This window comes from Rhipicephalus microplus, chromosome 8 (assembly GCF_043290135.1).
Source record: "Rhipicephalus microplus isolate Deutch F79 chromosome 8, USDA_Rmic, whole genome shotgun sequence".
Taxonomy (NCBI): Eukaryota; Metazoa; Arthropoda; class Arachnida; order Ixodida; family Ixodidae; genus Rhipicephalus; species Rhipicephalus microplus.
In genome coordinates this window covers 113,968,833-113,987,922 of record NC_134707.1, presented here as the reverse complement: position 1 = coordinate 113,987,922, position 19,090 = coordinate 113,968,833, and the positions used below count along the sequence as shown (strand labels likewise).

General features: G+C 45.5%; 1 protein-coding gene across 1 annotated transcript in view; it reads left to right on the top strand.

Annotated features, from left to right (window-relative positions):
- Nucleotides 1-596: 596 nt before the first annotated feature.
- Nucleotides 597-19,090, top strand: part of LOC119186017 (longicornsin-like) — a 34,067-nt gene continuing 15,573 nt past the window's right edge. Inside the window, exon 1 of the mRNA XM_075870733.1 lies at nt 597-753. Within this exon, the coding sequence (XP_075726848.1) occupies nt 708-753 (46 nt within the window). The 5' untranslated portion in view covers nt 597-707. The remainder of the gene's footprint in view (nt 754-19,090) is intronic.

Genomic DNA, 19,090 nt, shown 5'->3' with positions numbered 1-19,090 from the left:
ACTTCTCGAGTAATGTCATACGATAAAAAAGCAAACACTAAATTGTTAAAATGCACAATACGAACAGTATTTCGAGTTCAACACTGAAAGGCGAAGCTTAGAGATCTCACTCTCTTCTTACATTTTACTCTTAACACCTTAACGGAAATGGCTGACACCAATGACAATGTCGTTCAAGTGGCAGAGTCAAAAGCTACCAAGCATTTAAAGATGTTTGTGGAGTCCACGGAGTCATGTTTCAATGGAAGGCAGCAAGATATAGCTGTTGTTCACTGTCGTAGGGGCTGAAAACGAAGGTTAGATGCTTAATATTTCTTTGCGTGCGTAACTATAATAAATAGCACACGTCGAGGTGCGCAACATTAAAGCACTGATTCGAATGCTTACGAAATCACAGCAGACGTAAAATCTGCTTTCACACTGTGTAAGTATCTCCACGCCTCTTTAGTTTTACTCAACTCCGTTGGGTCATCTCCCGCAGCAAGTGTGAAGGCGCGCTGACACTGATGAGTCCTTTAGGAAGCGTGATAGGCATTCTGCTTTAGCGGCCACAAAGAGGCGCACTTGAAAAACACCTGCGTGACGACCAAGACGTTCGGGTTATTGAGTTTCTCTCGGAGTCGCTCCCGAACCGCAGCTGAACACGGCTACAGATAAATAAGACATTGAGGCGGCAGGTGCGACGCTGCTACTGAACTGAACGCATCATGGTCGGCCAGGCGACGACATTGTGCTTTTTTCTGCTCGTTGCAGGTAAGTGCGCTCGCTGCGTTGCGTCGATGCTACGCTCTTGGAGAAGTTCAAAAAGAAGATTTTAGCCGCCGACGTTCTGACCCAACTACAAGCACATTAGAACCCCACAAAAATGTTCACCCTGAGGCAACGTCTGCTATCCTTGCTCCTGTGTGGGCAGAGAACTCATATTTTCAACGTCGATCGCGAAGCGCTGAAGAGTCTTCACAGAAATCGTTACATGCAAAGTTTTAAAACAGGTCGGAGTGCTAGTGATTCACAGCGTGAAACAGGCATACGTCTAATCAAGAAGCAGCTGCCTGTCTTTTAGTGATCAATTAGCGCCAGCCTAAACTACAAAGCTCGGCTCGTATGCACAAGACGCTCTTAGCAAAATATATTCGCAACTTACGAGCCAATGGTGACGCCATGAAAGGCCCGTGTGCTGTGCGATGTCAGCACTCGTTAGAGAACGCCTGAAGGTCAAAATTTTCGGAGTCTTCCACTATGGCGTCTCCCAAATGTATCGTGGTTCTGGGTTTTCTTATGGAAGATGCTGTACTAAAGCATATTTGACCATTGGTGTGTCAGCAATAGTGAGGAAGTAAAATACGGGTTGAGAAACAGTGTTACATAAATGATACGCCAATTTGCACGTCTTTTTTTCTAATTCAAGAAAGGCTTTTGTGTGTGTGTGTCATGTTCTTCTAGAAGTAACAGAAGACAACCTCATCGCTTTTGTAGTTGCATGGCACCTGCCGTTGTATTTCTGGCTCTGAGAACACTTCGGGATTTTCGCTACGTAAGCATGTATTGAAGCTCAGGAATCGCCAAGGTATCAGCATTCGAACACGGTCAAAGTTGATCATTCATGATGAAGCCTCAGGTACAGGTTTCGCGTGTGTAAAGGTTGGGTGTACAAGACACTGGGCTACTCACCTGCTGCAGCAAGGAATGAAAGAGCCTATACGTCATAACCATTACTACCACTAGTAATGACCGTTACTGCCACCAGACAAACGGTATATCGCCCATGTGTGTTTTTCACGATTGATGGAAGTCATGAATTACCGTGTCAAAACGGAGTCATCAGAGCACTGCCACATGACGTGTGAAGTTTTCTTTCACGTCGTGTACAGGAGCCGATATGATGTATGATGTTGGTAAATTCGTCTGGTCACTCTTGTTCCAGGGAATAAAAATATTACAAACTCAGGAGCCCTTCTGTCGCAAAATCTATCTATGACGTTGAGATAGTGTCCGCGTGACTGTGCGCGAAGCTCTACAATTCCGTCTTCTCATCGCATTTTGAAGCGTATCTTGCCTTTTTTCCTTTTTGCATACCGCAAGTAAGACCATTATCTACATGCTAAGCAGGTTGACATTTCAGTTGTTACAGATTTGATTGATATGTGGCGTTTAACGTCCCAAAACCACCATATGGTTACGAGAAACGCCGTAGTGGAGGGCTCCGGAAATTTCTACCACCTGGGGTTCTTTAACGTGCACCCAAATCTAAGCACACGGGCCTACAACATTTCCGCCTCCATCGGAAATGCAGCCGCCGCAGCCAGGATGGAACCCGCGACCTACGGGTCAGCAGCCGAGTACCTTAGCCACTAGACCACCGCGGCGCGGCAGTTGTTAGAGACAACAACGATGGTCGCAAGTCCAGGCAACAAGTAGATGTCAGAACTTGAATTAAAAAGTAGCCTTGATAATAGATAACATTACTGTATCAGATGCGCCTTCTCATTGACAAGCCCTCGACCGAGGGATCATCTTGGATGCAATAGGACTATACAAACGACCTCGTAACCGGCGTGCCTTGTAGGGCCATAAAACTTCACACTCGTGAGCCAGGTTCTATTGTTTCGCATATTTTTTATCATTCCCATCTTTAATGCGAAAAAAGAAATGAAAATTGCGAGTGAACACAATATTTACTTGAAATCGACAAATACTGGTGACTGGGTGAGCTCGTGCATGATAAAATGATATTGCTTTAGTGCAGCTCAGTTTGAGCGTGAAGGAAAGAAACTGTGCAGTGAAGAAGGGGAAAAACAGACAACCGTGTGAGCGCTCAAACTGCCGTCTGTTTTTTTTTTTCAGTTTCTTGACTGCATAGTATCTTTCCTTGACGCTCAAACTGAGCTGCGTCAAAGCAATATCACTTTACTTGACAGGAAGTTTTGCATGCGCACTGCATATTCTCGCTACAGGCCATTTAGTATAAGCAGCTACATGTATGTAAACTGTGAAATTTTCGACCGGTCAGACGTGATTTACTGCAGGCCGATGATCAGTTAAAATTGTTGTATGCCCTCTCCATTCTGGCGAGATATTTGTTTTTCATGCGGGTGAGCACTACCACCAAGCTCAAGCCTACTAGCAAGGACGATTACGACTGAAGGCATATCTTTGCACCATTTGATTCATGCGTGACACGGAACAAAGCAGGACACATTGGACTTTTGTGTTATACCGATTCCTTAGAAAAGAATCAACCCTGTTTTCTTTGTATTTAGTGCCACACGTGCTTCTGAATATGCGAAGTGTGTTAAAATTACGTTATTGCACCCATTTCATAAAATAAAAAAATAAAAAATAGACATGATATATACATAGTGCCCCTTGCTTCTCGTAATGACTGCTTTAGATTCAGTTACTTTCCCAGTGCTATCGACAAATGAAGTGTGTTATCGAAATCCCTAATCAAGCGTTACTTGTAACGTCATTTTAAGGAAATCTAAAACTGATTTTCTATACATAGGTTTGTGGCTACATATAGCTTTTATTTGCATTATTGCTTTAAACTGTCTCGTGATGCTGTCTACGCATTTGTGTGTTTTGAACACGATACACTTTATTATGCTCTTTGTACTTTTTCGTATACCTTTTTTTGTATACTTTTGATGCTGTTTGTAATCAATCCTGCGAGGTGACCCTGGATTTTTGCAGCGAATTTTGACTTAAACACACTAGTACTTTACACGCTGTAACGAGCGTCATGAGGGCTAGCATTATGAATAAATGAATGAATGAGGACCAAGCGACTCTTGAATGCACCCTTCTTTCTTTAGCGCTTCCTTGCTCCGCAAATCTTTTTTACGTTTTCTGGCAGTCAGGATTTACGACGGTGTTATCTCCAGCTGTACTGTCAAACACGCTAGGTTAACTCTGTGTTCTCCACTATTGAACCGTAACTGGGGACCCTTAAGCTTCACCTTTAAGAGTTGAACACGATAGCAATATCCAATCCCTATGCGTAATTCAACCGCTTAGTGTATACGTTTTATTGACGATGTCACTCGTGAGGCATAGACTGTGGATTACTGCAATATACGGTAATCGAAAAAATTCAAACTGACTTGTGCAAGTGAAGCTTTCGCACATGGTTACACTTTGGGTAGTAGATAGCATACTGTAAACCTCGAGTATTCAGGCGCGGGAAATGTTTTCGAACTTGCTATGCAGACACCACGTAATCTTGATTGAATACGCGTCGTAACGTGAGTGCTTTTTGTAATGTGTTTTTAAACCATGAATTTGTTGTGCTAATCACCTGTTTTGACCCCCAAGGGGAGTGTACGCGGGCACCACGCAATATAACCGCTGTTGTATTGTAAAGTTTCCACACAGAACGCGTGGGTTCGTCAATCCTGAAGCTTGAATTTCCTGCATATACAAGCAAATGAAATTCTTTTCATGACATTGCCAACTTTTGTAATGCCTGTTGTACACTTGTCGCAGTGACCTTAATTATTTTGTGCACAATGCATATAAATAAATCACATTTGCAATTAATACAATCCACAACATGATGAAACTGAAGGAGATCCAAAAAAAAATTATGAGAAAAAGATGATGCTTGCGCTTTTGTATTTCTACGTGTGACGCAGTGCACACAACTACAATTACTGAAAAGCTGGGTGTAATAAAGTAACAGTTGAAAAAAAGTCACAATAAAAAGTTTCATACGTAGCAGGCCAGCTCGTGGTACACGTAGGGTGGCCAACGGAGTGCCGCTGAAGATCTCGCCAGCTTAGTAGACGACGAGGGTGCCCAGTATTGCAGCCGTCTCGATACGTTGTGCGGGAACTCCATTCTCGCCGCCTACGCGAGACTCGCGATACCGACTACAGCGCTTCTCGCTGGTTGCTCGTCAACTGCCCATTCCGAAGAAGTGAAAGGATTATTGTGGCGTACGTGTGCTCCCATACCCTCTCGAGGTCATTTGTTTCTCCTCGGAACACATGTGTGCCCTTTCGGTACAGGTGTAGGGAAGACGCGGCGGTGCACTGCTGGGTCGTTAGTCGCCGAATGTCATCTTTCCAATACAAAGGCGCCCTTCCTTGGACGATGAGCCGAGCGGGTGAGAACAAAATTTCAGTCGTTTGTGACAGTGATTACGACCAGTTAGTGTAATAATGCAAAGGAGAACTATAGGACTATCTCACTCACTTGTTTTTAAATGCGAAGCATTTCTTAGAGAACTTCGGCGACATTGAGTGTGTCTTTATCTATCTATCTATCTATCTATCTATCTATCTATCTATCTATCTATCTATCTATCTATCTATCTATCTATCTACCTATCTATCTATCTATCTGTCTATCTATCTATCTATCTATCTATCTTTTCGCCTATGACCTTTAGCTCTCCTGGCCGTTTCTAAAATGCTATCGATACCCAAATGGGTATGGGCATGGCTGTATGACACTTAACTGACTAGTCATAACATGAAAGTCGTAACGTGCATGTATGAATGTCATAATTTACATTTCATGGTCATTCTGCGCTTGCTATCTTTTTGTTCACATGACATATTTAAAACTGGTATGGTATGACATGACTGCATGGGAACATAAGAGGCAGACAATAACGTGGAAATCATGACATACATGTCAAGTAATTCATGACTAGACGCCACGCTTATGGTGCGCTCGGGGTCGTTTCGCTAGCTTCCCATGCACCCGATTTGGTATTACGGCACGTGAGTGGATGACGAAGGTATACGACTGGTGCAAACATGACGATCACGAGATACGTGTCATGTCAGAACATGATGTCATGCTAGTGATGCGCTCATGGCCGTTTCGCTATCTTCAATTAAACCAATCTTGGTATTACGTGACATGCACGGACGACGAAGGTAAATGACACGTCACAACATGATAATCATGGCAAGCGTGTCATGTAAAACATGGCTACATGCTACGCTCATACCGCGCTCAAGGTCGTTTCACTAGCCGAATTCGTCGTTTCAAATGTACCGAACTTGGTGTTACTTGACTTCAATGGATGACTAAGGTATATATATGGTGCAAACATGATACTCTTGACATGTGTGTCATATAAAACATGACAACATACCACGCTCATGATGCGTTCGTGGTCATTTCGCTAGCTTCAAATATACCAACTTTGGTATTACATGACGTCAATGGACAATGAAGATAAATGACACGTCCAAACATGATCCTCATGACATGAAGGCCACGTAAAATATGACTACATGCTAAGCTCATAGTGTGCTCATGGCCGTTTCTCTAGACGATTGATATCTGGTATCACATGACGCGAATAGACGACGAAGGTAAATGACATGTCCAATAATAATAATCATGAGAAGCATGTCACGTAAAACATGACTTTATGCCACGCTCATAGTGTGCTGATGGTCGTTTCGCTACATCCACATATACCAAATTCAGTATCATGTGGTGTGATTAGACAGCGAAGTTAAATGACACGTCCACAAATTATAATCATGCACTGGAAGTCATGTACAGCATAATTTCCGTCTGCCTCGTAACATTGTGCTAATCGTAAAGTTACATATTAACCTTTTTCATTCGTACTTCGCATATCATTGATTTCCACAGTGCGCAGGATCTGCCTATTTTTCACGTTGTATTTACACGGCAAACGATACATTACCGATCTGTTTCAAACTACATCCGCAAACGTCTTCAATAACACATAAATGAAAAAAATAGAAGATTTAAGTGCTCGCTTCTCTTTTTTGGACAAAATGTTAATCAGAACTAACAGCTAACAGACAAAACAGACAAGGGAGGTGCAGTTGACGGAGTGAGATGTAAATGTAATGCAAATGTGAATAAAGGAAAGTGGACAACGAGATAACTTAGACGCATCCGCTCATGCTTCCACGTTTAAATGCACATATGTACCTTATAAAAAGGACGGAGAAAGAGTCGCTGTGGTAGCTCAGTCGGTAAATAAGCATCACATGCGTTATTGGAAGTTTCCAGGTACCTGCCAATTCAAAGTTATCTCTCCGTCCACTTTTCTTTCTCTAACATCACCATCTATACAAATGTACTTGGCGCCATTGTGTGGGAGTTTTCTGTAATATTGTCTCGGGGTCGAGACGCGGATGAATGGAGCACACTGGAAGTTCAGATTATACTAGTAATTTGGCGAACTTGAGGCCTCGTAAGAAGGTGAAATTACAGCAAGACATTGATAGCGGTGAGCAGAGCATCGACCGTTGATCAAAAACTGATAATTGGTGATCTCTGTGGACATTTATACAAATTCTGTCGAACATTTTAGCATTATTGCTAGCGGCCACATATATTACAGAATATTCTGTAACTTTTGCAAAGTGGGCATAATCTTATTCAAAAGATCTACTACAGTCCCGACACTCAGAATTATGTAAAGCGTAACGGGTTGATAAGAAAACTTGAGGAAGAAACGTTGATATGTGGGGTTTAACTTCCCAAACCAACCATATGATTATGACAGACGCCGTGATGGAGGGCTCCGGAAATTTCGACCACCTGGAGTTCTTTAACGTGCACCCAAATCTGAGCACACGGACCTACAACATTTTCGCTTTTTTCGGAAATGCAGCCGCCGCAGCCGGGACTCGATCCCGCGACCGGCCGGTCAACAGCCGAGTACCTCAGGCACTAGACCACTGCGGCGGGGCAGGGAGGAACGTGGCAATATTATACAGCCACATGAAAGGCGGATCGTGCGAATGACAATAAAATGTGCTAAAAATAGGTTAAGCAAATGGGGTGGGCATTCTCAGTTTACCAGTAACCCATTTGGTCACGTATTTTTTATTACATAAAGTGCCATCAGGACCCAAGCCATCAGCAAGAGAAGTGATTACACGAGAAAAAGAATTTATGAAACTTAGAATATACATACAAAAATATAGTGAGTATAAAATTTTACCTAAGACATTCTTGAACTGCTAGTGGCTTTACACAAAAGATACAAGAAGTAAAAAGGTTATTCGAGCCTACTGGTGTGCATGGAAAGCAATACTATAAAAGCAGCAGCTTTGCCGGAGGTGTTTATACATACTTTCTGTACGTAATCTAAGATGCATGAAACAATCTAACGCGTGGCAAAATAACCTTGTTGCCCATCTCAGGATGATGAAATATGCCGTGAGAGATACTCAAATGAAATAACTAATGATGACATGCAAGTGATCATATGGTAACGCTTGATTTCTTCAAAGATGCTCACGCTGTCTTGTATAACCAGGAAAAGGGAAACCACTGATGAATATCCAGCTACTTCTAGCGAATGAATTTTGTTTTCTTGGTATGGATCCTAGAAAAACTTATCATATGCCAGCTTTGAGAAAATCAATGTTTTGTCCATGACTAAGCTTAATAATAAGTTGACTTTGCGAAATTATGACGAACGATTGAGAACATTTAGTTAGCTATTTCTAATGCGTACGAAATGCGAGATTCCCCAAGAGCAGTTTTACGTAACGTGAATGCCGAAATAATTGTGTAACAAGGTAGCCCAATAGGAAGTTATACTTCTTAGACAAGTACTGCGAATTAGTACATACAGGTTATACATGATCGTCCAAACTTGCGCATTCCTTGGCACTTCGTTATGTTAAGGTATATGACCTGTGTGGTACACCATTCATCAATTGCACCACGAGGTAAAGTGAGTGCAGGCTATTCCAAGGTAAGCATCGTCAAAGAAGGGAGCACCCAACGGTGTTTTGTTTATGCAAAAACGAATGCGTAAAGAGCCGAGTACCATCCGTTGGGCGACGCCAAATGTGATGGCAGTTGTCTTTAAACTAGCGTTATTGAGCGATACAAATAAGGAGAGAATAATAAGGAATACATCTGGCGAAGAGAGCCCTTGATGGTCAAAGGCCAACAGGCGCACTTTTCAGAGAAGCAGCTAATGGGATGCCCAATAGTCGAGTGCTTCTGAGAAGCTCTAAAAACGCAATTTGTCATAAACAGGGATTAGAAATGCATCAAGATCGGGAGCAAACAACCAGTTCGGCTTCACATAATTATGATTCGTGAATAGCTTGTAGTGGTGGCGCAAAGCAATAATTTGAAATCAGAACCATGCAAAAGAATGAAAACAAAAAAAATTTTTTCATAGTTTAGAAGGAATGCGTCTGAGTGAAATTAACCGGTAGTTTGAAAGGTATTATCGGAATAAAAGAGAGCAATATGGTGAAAAATCAAACAGTGTGAAGACGCGTATTCTAATTCTATCAACTGTGGGTTCTATCATCGTGCTTACAAGAGAGAGCGAAACACAGCCAATGAAAAAACAGGAAGATCAACCAGATTGAAATACATGGTATTTTGCGTTTACCTGGAATATGGACCGAGGGCTAATAAAGAAACGCCAGGCCTGCACGGAACGTGAAGAAAAGTGAAAGCCTGCGGTAGAGCAGTGGCGCATCTGAAGACATTTGTAAACGCTCTTAGAGCAACAACTGCAAGTACAGTTGCAAAGTGCTCACTGCTAGTAGAACACCCCACCACAGAGTTTCCAATAGATGCACTAGAGGGAAGTCTGACGCTAGTGTCTGTAGGATCTGCAACACACGGTGCTTCAGTCAGCGTAGGAATGATGGGTAATACATGAATTTGTCTAAACTTCGTTCTTTCAGCCCCGTGTGGCCTGCATTCGCTTTATCGCGAGATCAAGTTCAGAAAATGATCAGCCTTTCTAGAACATCACCTCTACTTTTTCAGGCTCACCACGTAAAATGGCGTCTCGAACCTAACAGAGATTTTTTTCTTTTTTCCGAAACAATCGTGGTTCGACACTACAATAAAAAAATTGGCGAGCGTATTTGAAGCCATCAGAACGAAGATTAGACAAATCCGTGTACCGCCCAGCATTCCCATGGTCGCTGAACGGTCACTGTGCCAGTGTGCCCAGTAATCGACAATTGTGAACTCTATGCACCCAACAGCCACCCGAAAAGCCACGCAGGACGAGTGGATCAACAAGTCTACACACATGATCTAAACAAACAAACAAACAAACAAAAAATACGTGGGACTTATAAACATGTGGACTTATATAATAAACTTGTGGGACTTATATTCGAAAGCAGGTCATGAACAACTAAATTAGTAAAAGACGTCACAATGGTATCTTGGGGAGTATATTCCTTTATGTATGTGTGCCAACTATGTACAAAATTAATTCATCATTTAGGTCACAGTTTGTGCTGATGTGATGTGCTGCTCGTTTCCTACTGCGCTTGAAGAGGCTGATAACCAGCAATAAACTGTTATACATAATAGCGTTAATAAAAAGACATAAATTGTAGACAAAGTAATGTGCTGTTTAACATTCTAAGTGCTTTGCGGTATTATTGGTACGTATTCGCTTAAAAGAAAAACTTGCGTGAGATTGTTTCTCGGCTGAACCTTGGCAACGAGGTTGACGACAATTTTCTTGACTCTCGTGAAATAACTTATGTGGTCTTTTCGACTTTCGTGGAAACCTGTTTTCACTTATTAGGAATACTCGTTTACTTCCAGCTTGCTTTCTTTATAGATATATAAGCAAAACCGTGCCAGCACCGAATGGTCTTCAGTTTAACTACGCAGTATATAGACTTGAATATTCCAGGCATCAGGAGTTTACGACCAATCAGATAAAGTGATCTGTTTAAAATGCACGAAAGTTGGTCTCGTGGTCGGATAGCGACTGCTCGTTCGTCTCGTTTCTTGCCCTCTCGTGGACTTCGTTGCCGCCAGGCTCACTAGCGAAGAAAAAGTTTAAGTTTGGGAACAGCTTTCGTAGTTGCGTACATATTGCGTATGCGGAAGCCATGCAGGCATGGTATGACAAGTGACGCACGCTAACCCCGCTGAAGATGTCTCTTGGTTTTTACGGCACAGGTGTTCGGCTTCGTTAATATTCCAGTCCGCGTTACTCACTTGAGAGGATTCAGAAGTTACAAAGAGCAAAAGCAGCGCCCACAGATCTCCCGCCGCGCAGAAAGAGGAGCCCTAAATCAGCTCGCTGCGTCTCATAACCTGCTGTTCTTCCCCCATTTTAAACGCGAGAGCGTTATAAAGCTCATTTCCAGGAAATTCCGGCTTTGTTGCCGGTGTCGACGTTGTTGGTGGTGAGTGAAAAAATTTTATCTTGTGCGTGACCGAAAAATTGAAAAATACGCAAATAAAATCATCATTACCATTATCAGCTTGACAACGACCACTCCTGGGCAAAGGCCAATCCCATAATCTAACAATCATCCCTGTGTTACGCTCTTCGTCACCACGTCCTGCAAAGTTTTCATCTCATCGCCCCACCTACTTTCTGTCTCCCCTTCGTGCGCTTGCCTTGTCTGGGAACCCCTCATATGCAGTGGTTATCCTGCCTACGCTATGTGCCCGGCCCATGTCCATTTTTTCTCGATTTCAACTATTATATCTATAAGTCCGGTTTGTTTTCTGATCCTCTCTGTTCTCTTCTTGTTTGTTAAAGTTACACTTATCGCTCGTGGCGGGGCCCTCAATTTGAGCTGAACCATATTTGTAAGCCTCCAGGTTTCTGCTCCATAGGTAAATACTGGCAAGATGCAGCCAATATATACCTTCTTTTTGAGGGTGAGTGGCAAATACCATTTATGACTTGAGAATGCTTGCTGAATGTGATCCACCCGATCCTTTATCTTGTGGTTATTTCACTCTCGTGGTGCGGCTGTGCGGTTACTACTTCTTCTCAGTAGACTTATTCCTTTACAACTTGCAGTGCCTCTTCACCTATCGCAACGTGCTGTTTTCTGCCGAGACTATTGCACATATTTTAGTTTTGTGCATATTACTTTTAGACCTACTTTTATGCTTTCCATGTCTCATTCAGTAATCATGTCGTAATTTGCCCCCTGAGTTACTCATCAAAGTAAAGTCATCAGAAAATTGCAAGTTACTAAGACTCTAATCATTACCTCATATTTCTAACTGTTCCAAGTCCGGAGCCCTGAAAACCTCCTGTAAACACGTGGTGGAAAGCATTGGAAAGATCTTGTCTTTACTGCCTTACACTCATGCTTATTGGGAATCCGTCACTTTCGTTATGGAGAACTATAGTGGCTGTGGGTTCATTGTTGATATTTTTCAGTATGTTTATGTATGGTTCTTGGATGTCCTGATTGATGATTAATTTGTGAGTTTAACGTCCCAAAACAACCATAATAATATGACAGACGCCGTAGTGGAGGGCTCCGGAAATTTTTATCACCTGGGGTTCTTAACGTGCACTCAAATCTGAGCACACGGGCCTACAACATTTCCGTCTCCATCGGAAATGCAGCCGCCGCAGCCGGGATTCGATCCCGCAACCTGCTGGGCAGCAGCCGAGTATCTTAGCCACTAGACCACCATGGCGGGACGGCTGAATAGAGAATGATCGCCAACTTAAGAAAGAATCCAGCGCTGATTCCTGCCCTGAGTCAGACTAAAATAATATATCCGATAGGTCTGTTCTTTTCGCGGCCGCCATGTTGGCCTTCATTCTTAACCAGTGGCGTAGTGAGTTGATTATGACCATCTTGACAGAGCCTGGCGTGGTGACTTGTCGAGGCCTGCTCCAGACTTCATGGGTGCGGGGAAACGTAAAAGCAGCAGCACACGCTCACCCAAGCGTACACACAAAAACCCAGACGGCGTAATTCATAGATTTTCGAGCTCTTTGAGTACTACGCAACGTCGACCATCACCAGTGAAATTCGGGGGAAGACTGAGCCGGGAGAGAGGAGGAAGGCTAATGCCCTTGACAAATCTGCGCATGGCTCGCATCTCCCGGGCGGTTCATTTCTTTGGAGACTGAGTGATTTGCACGCGGCACACAACTCTCTGTGGTTACCCCTCAAATGTCTATTCGTTCATAGCGTGCGCCTATCGGGCTCCATTACTGCTTTTTCGGGTAAGATTGCCTTAGAGTGTAGGCGAGAAGGGGAGAAAGACGAAGTTCGAGAACAGCCTGTCTGCAGCAGGGGTGCTGTATCATGTTTGTCTTTCTTCATGACAATGGCGCAGTCGTCGAAAGGCATTGGTGACGCAACTGTAAGCTTGAGGTCACGCGTCCGACTGAGGAACACCATCAAGTTTCCTCGCTTATGGATCCCGCAAGGTGACAGTCGTGGCAAGTGTATTCCACCACGAGCGCACGGCGTTCAGGCCTCCATTGTGGTTCTGGAAAACCTGTCCGCCGACGCGATACTTCGTGCCATTCTGAAGCACGGGCTCCTCTCACCTAGGGACGCCAACATGCCTCCTCAAAAGCTGGTAACCTTTTGGCGCTTCAAGCACCGTCCTCGGATGGCGTCCAGGCCTGCTCGGTAGCTCAGCATCACTTTATTAACGCCACAGTACTAGCTCACGACACGAGATTACATGGGGTACGCTTGCCTGGGAACACCGTTGGCACTTTCATTGGTATGGATCCAATGGGCCTGATTCTGTCCAATGTTGGATTTCCAAGGGACACCATTCATTCGTCCTAGTTCCATCATTCTACCATCATGATGACTGGAGTCACTGCATCCTCCGCGGATTCCAGCTCTGTCTCTCCAACCGAATCAGCTGACAGCACCACGAAGCTGCAGAGCGCCATTGCCTAACTACGCGTCACGACTGACGCCTTGCTGGCGTCCAATTCCTTGCTGCCACCAGCCACAACTTTGTGCATGCTTAAGTCCATGCTGGCTGCAGCCGCGTCGAAAAAACTTGAAGCTAGTCTACCCAAAAACAATCGCAAGCTCCCTGTGTTCTTTCACGGAGCTCTCGGAGCAACTGGGCTGCTTGGAGTAGGCACACTCAGGGTTCTCGCCACGCGCTTCACCGTCGACACCTTCATGGGTGGTACCGGAGTTCCGTGGCATCAAAGACGACGTCTTGAGATCGATTGAGGACGTCAACTCGCTGGGCACCGTCGATGCCTTGCTGGAAGCCTGGAAATAGATAATTGACATCGATCGCCTTCGTGGTGCCACCAAAGCATGGTGCAGTTACGAAGGTGTGCAACAGCTATCCTGGGCACATTGGTGTGAAGGGCTTACGGCGGCTTTTCGTCGACTTTCCGACACTTGCGACCTCTTTCCGGCTGACCAACTTCCCACCGCGATTGGGAGATGTGAGGCTCACCACCTCCTGAGTGCACCTCAGCCACCTACCACCCCGACAGCTCTCGTCGAATGAGACAGGATGGGCACGGCGTAACTGAGTCATTTGCCAACGTGCTAATCACACACTATAAGCCCACGTGGGGCGCCAGCTCAATGCCTCATTGCAGTCTTGCAGCCCGAAAACAAATAAGAAGATCGCACTCGAGCCTAATCAGTTGGTGACGCCACCTCCAAGCTCGGCCCCATCTGGATACGTGGCCTCTGTCCTGCCGGATGAGCCACGCATCCTCCCCCTCTACATTCTAAGGCAAAATGGTGGTAAAAGGGTGTGTAGTTCGTCCTTCTGGGGACTAATGGGGCTGCCACAACCATTAATTCCTTTCAGGACTAACGGCACCGGGTCTAACACTTAGTCCCCGCAGACGAGCTCAAGAGGCTAACATTAAATCCTCACAATTACACCTTAGTGAGCAACCGTTTTTCCCACAATTCATCTCAGTGGACAAACATTTCGTCTTCACATTTTCGCCTTATCGGGCAACTGTTAATCCCCACATTTACGCCTTACCGGGCAAGCGCTAGTCCTCACAGTTGCACCTTGCCGGACGAACGGTTGATCCACTCAAATACTCCAATCAGATGAACTTTTTGTCCACAGTTCGAACGTTGTTTTTTGTTAATTTTCCGCCAGGCCTAATACTTTTTTCGCCCTTTTTTCTGCGCCGTGAGCAACAAATTGCGCAGAAAAGAACACGCGAAAAAGTAGTTAACCACCTATGTGTAACTGCTTTCTCAGTCATAGCAGCAACGAAATACAAAAGTGAGACATCGAAATCTTTTATTTTTGTGCATGCACGTGATTATTCTTCATTCTTTTAAGTGAATTCATGGTGAAGTGTTCAAGTCCAGTCTCGTTCTCAAATCTTGTTCACTCCTTGTGGAGCTCCTCAGACGGAAGCGAAATATGACAGGCATTGCAGACGCCAGCGCACGCAGCCTTCTGCCTGTTGTGTTCCCACGGCTGCACGTACAATATTATAGTAAAATTAGTTTGACACACGTGACAGAAGATGAAGATGCAAGCATTTTACAAGTACGTGCACGTTGATATAACAACAAGCGTTAAAATATGACGCACAAATAACTTTACACTCGCATATCGCACAGTCCTTCTGAAGCTGCTCTGACGAAAGAGATGGATTACAGGCATCGTAGACGCCAGTGCACACAGTGTTCAGCACGGTGTGTGCCCACGGTTGCACAATAAGTATGTGAAATAGTGAGTCACACGTGGCAGAGGATGAATACAAATGCATATGAGAAATACGTGCGAGGTATAATGAAAAAATACGTGACATATGACGTGCTAATAATTTCCCCGTGATACCACACATCGTCAAAGACTCATTTTGATCCCCGTAGCGCAACAGCTTAGGATCGGAGGCCGCAGCCACAACTCCTCGACCCACAGTGCCACTAACAATTTGGTGAGTCCTAAGCGAGCGACGTCGTTCAGCTCGAGCAAGCGAACGTGAGACCACACACGGCGCTGCACGCGGAGTGTCTGCCGCCAGCGAACTTCGCACAGGAGAGCGAGCGTAAGCTTGGCCGCCGCCACGAACAGCGCCGAGCTGGTTTGGAGCTATTGCCGAAGAAATAGACGGTAATTCGGCCTTTTTCCACAAACTCAAGCGAGTGCAGCGCGCAAACGCGAATCCGCCGCCGCGGCCAATGGATGGCGCCGAGCTGCTTGCGACTGACTGACGGGAAAGCCAACTGTAATGGCGACCAATTTTCAGTGAGTTCTGACGCTAGCGGAAGCCCCGACAACCCGTGCCGGTGCACACACAGCGCGCGACATACTACAACCAAGCTCTTTACGAGAACCCGAAACGTGTTTTCGACGACTCCCAGCACAGCGACAAGGTCTCAGCCCAATATGAGCATCCCGGAGCTCGTCACGGCGGCGAAGACAGTTGAGCACTCGATAAACCAGCGTACGGGAGGCCTACGGCAATGGCGGCCAATTTCCAGGTGGTCGCAAAGCACAGGCGAACTGCAGACGGCGAAGCTGACCTTCGCGATGCATTTCGTGCTTTCGATATATAACAAGACCGAGCCCGTTGCCGGCAAGCGCAATCCGTATCGTACACGCGACAAGTGCAGTAGAATAAAGAATGATAACCTACTTGCTTAAGAATCCAGCGCTGATTTCTGCCCTTCCTGAGTCAGACTGAAGTATATATCCGATAGGCCTGCTGTCTTCTCGGCCGCCATATTGGCCTTCCAAACTGTTGCTGTCGTGTGTTGGTCGTGACTACCTTGAAGCGAGAGATATAGAGCGCGACGTGGTGACGTGTGGAGACCTTCTCCAGACTTCATGGGTGCAGCGAAACGGAAAGGCAGCAGCCCATGCTCATCTAATTGTACGCACAAGCACCATGTCGTTATTCCTAGATCGTCGAATCCAGGAGGTCGTGGTCGAGCACTCCGAGCACGACGCAACGCGAACCATCGCCAGCGAAATACGGGGAAAGACTGAGCCAGCAGAGGAGAAGAAGGACGGCTAGTAACCTTGGCAACGCTTTTCGCGCTTCCTGCAATCCCCGGGCGGTTCATTCCTTTGGAGCGTGGTTGGAGACTAAGTGGTTTCGCACGGCACACTTCCCTCTGTGGTTGCTCTTCAATGGTCTATACGTTCATCGCGCACGCCTATTGGGCTCCGTTACTTCCTTTTCGTGTCATTTTGCCTGAGAGTGTATGAATGCCTGTAACACCACGGCTTACAGTCTTCTTCTACAGAAAGTAGTAATGTCTAGCCATAACGAGACCAGCGCTGACCAGTTTCAGCCATTGTTCTGGGCACCGCAGTGAGTAAACGCCTGCTCGTATGTTCGCTATTCCCAAAGAGACGTCTGTCGTGAATCTCCGATTGCGTGCACAGTGCGATGAAAGAGACACGGATGGTTACGACCTTCCCGCAACAAACAATGCCATCCACATTCAGTACCTGCACCAATACGCCCAATGCCAGCGCCCGAGCGTCAAAACCTGCAACGACCACATCTACGTAGCCAGTCGCGCTCACTGGAGTGTGGGGCAAATTCCCACAGCCAGTCGCAGCGCGGCTGATGCCGACCTCCGCGAGGCAGCCAAAGTCGGCCGCCTGAGTCTTCGGCACCTCGTCAAGACATGTCGTGGCGTAAAAAAGACAGACCACTGTGGCAAACTCAATGCCACCCGCCAGAGACGATTCCAGCTGGTGGTCATACTACGTCGCAATCGTGGCCGAGTGTGACAATAATAGTGCCTCTGGGGCGCAGGAGCGCGCGATAGACTAGGCTATCAAGTAGAGAATACGAAGCACAATAAGAACAGTCAGTCTGCAGCAAGGGGGCTGTCTCTTGTTTCTCTTTCTTGGTTGAATTTCAGGTCATCTGTTACACTTTGTCCGTGATTTTCTGTCTGAGCGCAGAATGAAAGTGCGCATAATAGAAGTACAGAGTGAACCTCACGCTGTTAAATGTGACATCGCGCAAGGCAGCGTCTTCTCATCGCTTCTCTCAACAGCGTACTTGCTGGACTTCCATGCTGCTTACCTCAAAAATGCGACTTTTCTATAGTCAGAGCGATTTATGCTGGTGAAATCGCATTCTGGGTCAGCGGTTCGTCACACTATGGTCCACAACTTCTTGGTATAATGCAGCGAGCTTTAATTGCAACTTCAGAATACTTGGTAGAAGTTAGCCTCCAGATTTCACCCAAGAAGTCAGCCACGGTCGTGAATCAGCCTAGGAAACGCATTTGTAGAAGCCTTAGCAGGCTTTCCCTTGGAGACACACCGATACACTGGGTAAACGAACATCGCTAACTGGGTGTAACCATCGATAATGGCCTTTCTTGGCGCCCTGCTAATAAAACTGTGAAGCAAAAATCGCTGTCCCGGTTCAAGTATTTAGCCGCCTCGATTGCTAAGCGTGATGGCGTTCATCAGCAGATGGCTCTACAGGATTACCAATAATCTGTACTCTCATGCATAATTTATGCTTTGCTAGCCTTTAATATACCGCCTACTTTAATGTCTCACCTTGAACGAGATCATTGTGTTGCCCGGCGAGTACTGTTTGGCTTACCTTGTGAAGTACAATCCATCCCAATATACTGACTACAACACACCAGTTGCCGCTAAGGCTGCTAGCTGACCAGAGAGAGCTACATCATATTGAGCGTATGAACAAAGTCCAAAATGGCAAGACACTCGTTCCAGCGCCCATTTTCTCGGATGGTTAAAATGGCAGCTTTGTTCGATGGCATTGCTGGCAATTCCGGCAAAACTATTAGTTGCCAACATCGAGTGAGCGCAGCTCATGTGCCTTTTCTACGCATCTGTCAACTCCAGTAATACGCAAAAAGTGTGACCAACCTGTTTCGGAACCTAATTAATTAGCCCATTCACACCTATTTGAAAGCTAAGAATATGTAAAAGTGTTTAAGAAAACTTCTGTACGGAGCGATCGCCTGAGCGCTTCTGCAGCTTTCTTCTGCCCTTCAACCGATATCAAATGGTTGTTTAGTATACCACTCCCCTCATTGTAAGTGTCCAAGGAGCTAGCGACGATTGATGTCGCCCTTAACTACGTACAAGGAGTACAAGAAGGGTTACCAGCGTCGAAGGTTGTCACACTCACCGACTCTCGTGGTGCCCTTAGCAGGCTCACCAACAAGGAGACCGACAGCCCTATTCTATGCAGCTTCATTCAATTAGTCAACAATATTCTGTCACCTGAAGTATGTCTAGCTGCACAGTGGTTACCTTTGCACGTGGGCATTGCGGGCGATGAAGAAGCGGGTCGCCTTGATTTGTCATGCAACCATGATGACTGTGACTGTCCAGGATTTCCATGTATTATGGACAACACTCGTCTGCTTATACGCCG